We start from the raw sequence: 9,936 nt of genomic DNA, 5'->3' as shown, positions 1-9,936 counted from the left end.
ACTTTTTTGATTTTATTGTGTTTGTATTGTCTATATTAAACAAAAATAAAACATTACGATTATTAAATTGATCTAATTTTTTCATATAAGAAAAGCTCTACAAAATGAATAATTCAAATTATCAAAACAGGATCCACAATGAGCCTGAGTACAACCCTTTTAAAATAGAGAAAACTTCATTTGACCCCCCAAATTATACCTCGATAATCAATTTAACCCATGTACTTCTTATAATTTTAATTTTATATCTAAATTATTTGATTTTGAATCAATTTTACCCTTGTCATTAGCTACCGTTTATAATTAAACAAAAGTTGCTAATGTGGTACCGAGATTTCGTTTGAAATTTTATTTTATCCTCCAAACTATCTAAAAAATATCAATTAGACCCCCCAAACTTTATATTGTTTAGGGGTTTAATTGATATTTTAGGGATAGTTTTAGGGATAAAATAAAATTTCAAATGAAGATGACAACAAGTGCCGTCTAATTATGGATGATAAGGGTGAAATTGATCTAAATTTAAATAATTTAGATAAAAAATTAAAATTATAAGAAATACAAAAATTAAATTGATCATCAAAATATAATTTAAGGACAAAATGATATTTCCTCTTTAAAATATCCATACTTGATAAGATGAGGGGTAGAGAGTAACCTGCATGAGAAACGGTGACAAATTGTAGTGGTGGAGCGGGAACTTCTTGTAGGCAGTACAAATTCCAAATCAGAAAGATGCAGCAAGCGATGAGACAAAATATTGCAGCCGAAGAAGCAGCCTTGTAGTTCACCATTATTCTCCAATAATATATATATAGATAGATAGATAGCCCATTTTTGGTCGGCAAAAGTTATCCACGACCAATGTTTTTTAGTCGCTACTTTGGTCGCCAATTGAGGGTCGGCAAAAGTAATTCGCGACCAAAGTTTTGGTAGGTTGGGAAAAGTTGGATTTGCCGACTAAATTTTTGGTCACTAAATATATCATTACCGCGACTAATTAATTTAGTCGCTAAAACACTTTGGTCGCGAAAAGTAATATTTTCTCGACCAAATATGTTTGTCGCCAAAAGCAAAAAATCGGCGACCAACTATTTTCGTCGCCAAAAGTTGAGGAATCACCAACTAATAATTTAGTCGCCAAAAGGTAAGGAATTGTTGACCAATGATTTTAGTCACAAAAGTGTAGAATTTGGCAACCAATTATTTAGTCGCCAAATGACATTAAACAATCAACGACTAATTAGTTAGTCGCCAAACCTCTTTTTTGTTTTTTTTTAACAATCAATTTTTGTTTATAAACATTCAATCCAATATTGAACAAAATTCATTCAACCCAACCCAAATATAACATTAAAATTCATCATATTTTCCTGCTCAATCCCAAACTTCACAATCATTCTATTCAAAACATTAATTGAGACAAGTTTTAAACATCCATCCATTGAAAACCAATAAGTAATTGAACAAAAATTAAAAAGGAAAATCAATGAAAGAATCCAAAAAAAATTCAAAAACATGAGGGAATATATATGGTTTTGAAGCATCAGCCTTGTGCTTGATCGTTCTTTTCACCAAGCATGTTCTTTTCATTCTCAAATTCATCCTTGAATGCATTCCATAAAGTCATCCAAGGAATAACCTCCTTGTGACAGATAATGAGAGCAGTGAAGTGCTGTAAAATAAAATGAAGTAAGATGATTATAATGAGGTGCAGACTTTCTGTTTGAAAACCAATGAGCTGAAAGCGCTCAAAATGGGAAGAAAAGATAAACACAACAACATTAGACAACTTGCCTTTCTCTTCTCATAGAATTCAAGTCTTACGTGGAAGAACTCTTGAAGAACTACAAATCAAAAGAATTAAATTGTAAATAACCTGAAAATTTCATACATGATTAGAGGTTAATCTGAACTAGTGTATAGTACAATCATACTCTGTTCAGGGGTTTCATATTTCTTAATCACGCCTTTTGGGTCGAACAGATGCATGTTGCTTGTGCTGATAGTTGTGGTGAGTTTAAATTTCTTTAGCAAGCCCTCTTGCTTTGCCATGATCAAGTTCTCCTCGGACATAATAACTTCAAAGTGTACGATGGTGTCATCGTTGTGCTCTCTGTAATCCTGCAACCATTAAAATCTATCGTGAGACTCCAAACACCTCAGAGAGAGAGAGAGGTAAGCCATAGAGCTGATTAAGAAACTCATTTTTTAAACTTTTTAAATATACAAAGATTATTCACCTAATTAAGAAAATCATTTTTTATTTACTCTATTTAACAACAGGGAACCTTGCCTAAATACTCCTCTTAGATTGTAATAAAGAAGCTTTCTTCTCTAGCAATTTTACACTAGAAGTCAAACCCTACTGAAAATTCAAAAAGGTAGACTCTCAATAAAAGAGTTTTGTGCCCAAGTCAAGCCTATTAAAACTTTGGTATTGCCAACAGTTCTTAGGAATCAAAAGCAGTTTTTACGGAAAACTTGTGCCCAAGTCATAATGTCAAATCTGAAAACAACAATTAGTTCTACCTATGTATCTTGTGAATTTTTTTATAGAATTTTACAAGAATTGCCCAATAACCAACAAGATGGGGAACATGTTGGCTAAAACTACTATCCTTAGATGGATATCATTGACTATAACTAACAATAGCAAGATGGGCTATCTGGTACTCATACTCAATGGCTTATCTTAATTGTGGATAATAAAGAAGCAGCATTCCTCTTTAAAAAAGTACTTCAGAAAAGAAAGTTCATAAGAAAAATTTAATCTTTTAATTGGTATGCTACCCACTTATAATTAGCATAAAACTTTTCAATTCATCCTACTTCAGCTTTAACTTATCATACTTCAGAAAAATTCATTCAACTTCAGGATAATACACGTGTAAAACGAATGAGATAGAGTTGTAAAACGCTTTTGTAGAGATGCCCATACCTCAAAACATTGATGAAATTGAAGAACAGGTGTAGATCACTGGTGTAAGAGTTGCAGTGATGCAACTTAGCAAATGTGCATCAATCATCGTCGATATTCAACCGATCTGAAAACAAAAAACACCCAAAACATTATCATATGTTCAAATTTGTCCCTAAAAGATTATTTTTAGCAACCAAATTTAATAAGTTATTTTTGTACCATATTGTCCCTAAAAAAAAAACGCAATATACTGGGGGGCAAGAAGCATAATAACCGAAATTCCAAAAAACAACAGCAATATTCTAACCATAATATTCTAAAAAAACAGCAGCAACGCAGTAGCAATACAAAATTAGTCAGCATGCATTCATAACCACAATATACTAAGGGGCAAGAAGCAGAATAAAAGAAATTCTAGCTATCAAGACATGTCAAAAGCCATGCTCCAAATAAAATCAAGCATCAAATATTTCTCATAATCTAAACCAGAACAAAAATCAGCATGAATTCATATCAGCAGGGTCACTTGTAATGGGGAAACCTTTGAAGTTGGCCTCTACTGTGAAAATGTTGCGGTGAACTGTGCCTCAAATGCCTTTTCTTATCCTAGTCACTTATTGAACACTTGGCTAACTAAAAAAAAAAAAACATTATATGGTTCACAATATACACAAATTTTATTTCTACATCATTTTAGTTAAATTTTAAAGTTCAAAGCTTCAAGGTAAACCGCCTCAATATACTCATGATGTTCAAGTTCAAAGTTTCAAGGTAAACCGCCTCATTTTAGTTAAATATACTCATATTGAGATTACAGAGAGTATATCCTAACTTATGATGTTAGAGTTAAAAGTTTCAAGGTAAACCGCCTCACCCATAGTGAGCCTGAAAAAGGACTTGTGGGCCTAAAAAGTATTTTATTTAATGATGTTATAATCTCCTTGTGAAACAAACAATTTGTGATCATGCAAAGCTTTTTAACTACAAGTTTGACTATGCAGCTTTGTCTAACAGTGAAAAGACACATAATAAATACTAAATAGAAAGGTGAACAGAACATGGCATAAATGACACTTACAAAATGACTAAGCACGGCTACAACTTTGTCACCAGCTTTAAATTTTGTGACTCCAGATCTAACCTCCACTACTTCTCCTGCTATATCAGTTGCTGTTCCAAACACAAGAGGGCGAAAGAAAAAAAAAAAAAAAATCAGCCAGAAAGTAACCTGCAATTCTTCGAAGGTTTACATTATAAATTCCCTAGGCTATAAATAATACATTAGCATGAGACTTGAATGCAAGAAAACTCCTTCAGATGTAAGACATGTACTGGCTAACAAAACACAGTTAAATCAGGAGAAAAAGGGAGTTTTCAATTCCATATAGAATTAAAAGAGTCATGAATCATTCACATGTGACATAGGTATTAAATAGAATAGAAAACTTTCAGATTATTTGTGAACTATTGAATTTGTAACAATTCTAGAAGTCCTTGATATTCCCTTCTTGTTAAAAATTTTATTGTTTTCCCCTATTCATTTCAATCTAGAAATTTCCCCCAATCATGGTGATTCCTAGAGGACAACCGTGTGGAGAATCTGGTGATCATTTCAAAGATACAGAAAATCATGCTGAACAATCAATATTTTGAGGGAAATATCTGTTATAATAGTTTAACAGAGCTGGTTTGAATGTTGGGCTGAAAATATTGCAAAGATAAATTTAAACTCACCTCCCTACTTAGGAACATTATGTCAATTCAACTCGGAGATAGCACTATACTTAACAATCAATGTATACAAATGTTTCTCCTCAGATAATATAAAGTTTTTATTAATAAGAGCTACATTTGTATAAAATATTGCTGCCTCTTTCTAGTTTAAATATATATTCAAGTAACATCATGCCACATTAAGCTTTTTCACCATTTCAAAATGACAAACATTCATTCTTACATCCTTCTTGCAACTTTGTGAAAGTCATTCTTACTTTCATGTGCTCCAATTTTTTTTATTTTTTTATTTTTGGGAAAAATTATAAATAGGTGAAAACAAGTAAAAATAATTATAAAAAAATAAAGATGCAAGTGGATCTGTGCTCTAGTGCAAGTAGAGCAAGTTCTTTACTTAAACCGTTATATTTTTTTATCTATTTTCACTTCTTTCTAATAGATTTGCAATCCCTCCACACCACACCACTTACAAAAAGCAATAGAGGAGGTCATTTGGTGGTCTTACCACATCGCTGGGTTCAAAAAACTAACAAAAATAAAAGTGATAGGGTTCAACTATTTATTTTAAACCAATAAAAATCCCAAGTTAGAGTGCCACATGCCCATAGCCTTGCCCTAAGAGCTCTGAATATTTTCCCTTAAAAAATGAAGTGAACTACTCTCTTTAACCCTGTAACACAACCAAATCACTCTCACAAAAATATCAGGAATATCTACCTAGACAAAATGGCAGGTTCCATATATTATATATACCATCAAGACAACAACAAGAATATTTTCCATATTACTTCAATAATGTCTGAGGCAATCATACTTTCTATACATCAGGGCAATAACAAAGAAAGGAAACATGATAGTTTAAGGTTCTCATATTAAGGTTTTTAGCCAAAAAGCCACTACAAATTAACATGGAAAATTAACTAGGTAACAAAATATTGTAAAGGTCCTGCGTGATCCTATTACCAAAGGCATGCAACCTGTAAAATTCGCACAAGGAGAGGCAATTATGAATCATGTTAGAAGGTTTAGGATTAAGTGTGTTTACAATTTCCATAGACATTAATGTGCATATATATTATTCATTATATACATGTCTAATATTCTTCCAACTAAGAACCAATCAGTATTGCCTACTAATAGGGTGAATTAGAAATACGCCCCCTAGAATGTGCACCGCATCCCCAATTCTTAATCTCCAACACGCATTATATTAGACATACATATATACACACACAAGTTCAATCTATGTAAAGAATTCTTCAATTCCAACACGCATTAAGATAAGAAACAAGTTCAATCTATGTAAAACAAAGATTAAAGCACGCATTAGTTTGCTTTGTTTTTTTGTTTGCTTTGTGAATGCAAAACATAGATCGAAACACAAACAAGTTCAATCTATGTAAAGAATTGGAGCTCTTACAGGTCGATTACGGAGAGAGAGAGAGAGAGAGAGAGAGAGAGAGAGAGAGGCACCAAAATTTGAAGAAGATTGAGTTCCCAATCTGCCTTGGAGCTCCCGACATTAGGGCTGAAGATTGAGCAAACTCGTTGAAAGAGAGAATGAGCAAGTTAAGGATGAAGTGAAGTGAGGTCCCGACTATTCAATTGTTAAAATGATGAAAATAATTGGTCTCAAATTGTTTTTAATTGATAATGACGAAAATATTTCATCGCTAAAGATGTTAATAATACATTAGCAACCTGTAGACACCCCATTTTTGACCGTCCTCAAGACTTGGACGTCACCGTTTGAACACACGGTGATCTTCCATGTTTGTGTTCGTTTGGAGTTCCCGGAGGTCTTGGCTCGCGCGCCTTGCCTCAGGATCCCCGAACTCGACCGTTTAGTGTATGGTTTTGCACCAAACACTTGTGTCTTGCCTTTGAGAGGCAGGGTAGGGCTTGTAGACCATCCCCCACCCACCACCGGCAGTGGCTAGAGGCCACCGGCTGGTGTTTGCTGCCACCGGCAATGTAGTTTGCCGGCCGGCACCTTTTGTTGCCGGTCAGCACTATTTTGTGCCGGTCGGCACTCTTTTTGGCGAAGATGGCATTTTTTGCCGGCCGATTGCTGTTCATCTGCTTTTGCAGATATTTTTAGACAGCTGTCTTGCTGTTGCATCCCTCCATACACGTGTATGGAGGGATCTCCCTCTTGAAAGGCTTGTCTTGTAAGCTTTACAAGACATATAGAGAGAGGCTCTCTCTTGTAACAAAGAGAGAGGACTTAGGTTAGAGACTTGGGAGATTTTGAGAGCAAAAACAGCCATTGTTGAGCTCTTGTTCTAGGGTTTGAGTTAGATACATTCTCTATCTCTCTTTCCCTCTCATTTGTGCACTAGGTGTTTTGTGTCTTACTATTGCACACAAACACCTAGTGTTTCACCTTCCTTTGGCTCTTGAGGTTCTAAAGGACTGGTTTTGAAGTTTTGGTGTAGGATCCAAGCTAAAGGAGGCCATTGGAGCACCATTTGTGAAGGGGTCATCAAGGGTGAGAATCTAATCCCATTTTCCCCCATTTTTGCATTGATTTTCTACCTATCTTAGAGCTGTTTTTGTGCTTATTGTATAACATAAAAAAGTTCTATTTTCAGGCCCTCTTTATTGTTTATTAAGAGTGTTTTGTTGTTTGAGGGTGGTTGACCCCCCTTAGGCCTTGAAAGGCCTCATTTTGAGCCATTTTGTGCTAGCTCCGGGATTTTGGTGTTGGGGTCTCTTCACCACTAAAATCTTGAGGGATTTCAGTGGTGAAGATGATGCCTTGAAGTCCCAAGAAGGAGAGGGCCACCCCCTCTCCTTGTTGTCCTTGAAAAGGGCATGTTTTGGCCTCTTGAGAGAGCATTATGCTTGAGTGTGTGTTGAGCATGTTTGGTCTGTTTTTCATGCTTATATATCCATAATATAACATGATTTTAAGTTGGTTTTGGTACTCCATGCATGCTTAGCATAGTTGCCTTGTAATGCCTTAACATGTCTTAGGTTGTTAGCCTTTGTTGGAGCATGTTTTAGGCTTAGTCTTGTGAAGATTATGTGCTTATTTTGTCATGCTTTAGGTCTGTCCATAAGTGTTTGGGTCGATTTTGGCATGCATCATATAGCTCCTTTGTATTTAGGCTTGTTGGCCTTGAGCACATGCATGTGTAGCATGACATCTTTGCATCGATTTGGTGATTTGGAGTCACTTTATATGTTATTTCAGTCCCATTTCCATGCTTGTTTGATTGCCTTGCATGCCTCTTTAATGCTTTGGAAGCTTGTGTAGCAATGCTCCATGTTTTGGTATCTATGTATGCCTTTGCATTTGAGCCACTTAGATGCCATCTAAGAAGTCCTTTGGCCTTGTTTTGACATGCTAAAAATCTGTTTTAGTAGTTTAATGCATGCCATGTTTGTTGTGATAAACATGCTTCAAAGCTTCATGACTTGCTTCAAGTACTTGGACCATGCTTGCATGCACTTCCTTGTCTTGTTTAATGTGATTTGTCATCATTTTATAACATGATTTTAGAGCTCGCGTTGCATGCCAATTGTTCATGATTGCCTCTTTCAAGTGTGCTTGAATGTTGCTTGCTTTGTGCCTAAGTGTTGGGCCTTAACATGTGTATGTGTGCATGTATGTTTAGCCTTCATTTTTGGGCATTATGGCTACTGTTTTGGGCCTTATTAAAGCTGCCTAATCCATGTATAAGTCCATCTTTGCACCCATTTGCATTGCCATATGTATGCTTGTATGCTTGCATAAGCTTGTCACCATGCCATGTTGCATCCTTAGTTTGTATGCTTAGGTTGCATTGCATCTTGCATGCATGTCTTGTTCCTTGACTTAATGATAGGAATTGGGCCTTGTTTGGTTCGATTGGTTTGCATTGCATTTGAAATCAAAGTTGCATACTTGGTCTTTGGACCATCATGCATGGAAATGCGTGATTGGTGGTCCGAAAATCGAGGCACATGCCCCTTTGAGTCATTATCATGATAAGGGACATGGTGGGTGCATATATGCCTTGAATTGTGCTGCCATGCTTTGTCTTGCCCTCTGTTGCTGTGAGTTGCAGGTTCTGCAGGCTTTCTTTGCCGACCGGCAGTGTAAGGTGCCGGCCGGCAATCTTTCCTCTGCCGACAACTCCATTTTGTGCCGATGGCCACACACCAGTGCCGGTGGTAATTCCACTCAGCCGGTGGCACTCCCCAGTGTCCAGGGATGCAGTCCTGAGGTTTTGACAGCCTCCAGAGGAGCAGAGGAAGGAAAACAGAGGCAGCCTATGCATGGCGGCGCGTTTCCCGAGGCGATTTTCCTATTTTAATTAATTTATTTAATTTGTTAATTAAATTAATTAATTTGTAGTTATTAATTAGCTTGCGTAGTTAATTAATCTGTAATATTTATTTGGTCCCTCCGAGCGAGGGCAAATCTGTAATAAGTGTGCGTGGGTGGTGTGTATGTCTTCCAATCCCCACTTCTTTCTTCCCTTTTACTTACCTGCTTTGATGGTTAGTATTAGGGCACGTTTAATTTAGCATACCTTATGCTATGCATGTGTGCATCCATACATTTGTATTACATACATTAGGCTCGGTACATCATGCTAACCGCATTTGTACTTCAAATTCTAAACTGAATATGTGATAGTTGTGCATTTCTCACATGCCATGTTTAGGATAGCCGAGCCTATTCTAGCAACACTTTGTATGCGATGCATTAAGCACTTAACATGGACTTGGATCATGCATGTTTGCTAACGAGTTCTTTGTTTTGGCACGGAGTACGATGTAAGTATTTCCGCTTTAGCATATCGCATGAGTGTGAATGTTGCCATGTCAGCATACTTAACATGTGGCTAGATGCTTATGTGTTATAAACTGCTTGGATGCCTGTGGGTGAAGGTTGGATTGTTTGAGTTGGAAGAACTCATTGAAATCCGTGTTTTAGCCTACTTGCGAGTAGCAAATCCAAAGCATTTTCCAAAACAAACGGATATGCAATGCTTGTTTCCAAATTAGGCAATCTAGTCTATACTTGTTTGCTGCACGCATAACATAGTAAATTCTAGGCTAATAAATGGAATAAGAACACATAAAGTTTTCAAATACGGATATCACGGTTAGTAGAGGCCGGTCTTCGGACCGGGCGAAAGGGGGTGCTCATAGCTGACCTTCCCCGATCGTACCCAAGCTCCCGAGCCGAGACAACTCCGGTGATGACGGACACGTGGCCTTCGGCACCGAGTCAGGGTTTCCTAAATTTCCTCATTTAAAAATATTTAGGTGGCGACTCTGTA

At 36.4% G+C, this 9,936-nt stretch overlaps 1 protein-coding gene across 1 annotated transcript; it reads right to left on the bottom strand.

Moving 5' to 3' along the window:
• Positions 1–1,435: 1,435 nt before the first annotated feature.
• LOC145794791 (DNA topoisomerase 2-like) lies at positions 1,436–2,191 on the bottom strand. The gene is made up of 3 exons (XM_082877149.1): positions 1,938–2,191; positions 1,798–1,847; positions 1,436–1,675 (listed from the first exon to the last, which is right to left on the bottom strand). Exons 1-3 carry the CDS (start codon positions 2,074–2,076, stop codon positions 1,547–1,549), a joined length of 318 nt encoding a protein of 105 aa, XP_082733275.1. The 5' UTR covers positions 2,077–2,191; the 3' UTR covers positions 1,436–1,546.
• Positions 2,192–9,936: the final 7,745 nt, after the last annotated feature.

The sequence above is a fragment of the Camellia sinensis genome, chromosome 7, assembly GCF_055761805.1.
Source record: "Camellia sinensis isolate YWXY chromosome 7, ASM5576180v1, whole genome shotgun sequence".
In the NCBI taxonomy this organism is placed as follows: Eukaryota; Viridiplantae; Streptophyta; class Magnoliopsida; order Ericales; family Theaceae; genus Camellia; species Camellia sinensis.
This window is presented reverse-complemented; position numbering and strand designations above follow the sequence as displayed.

Coding starts and splice junctions, on each gene's coding strand:
- LOC145794791 (XM_082877149.1), bottom strand. CDS start 2,076: ATGTCCGAGGAGAACTTGATCATGGCAAAGCAAGAGGGCTTGCTAAAG. Junction 1,848..1,937: donor ATATGAAACCCCTGAACAGA/GTATGATTGTAC, acceptor TTTGATTTGTAG/TTCTTCAAGAGTTCTTCCAC. Junction 1,676..1,797: donor AATTCTATGAGAAGAGAAAG/GCAAGTTGTCTA, acceptor TTTATTTTACAG/CACTTCACTGCTCTCATTAT.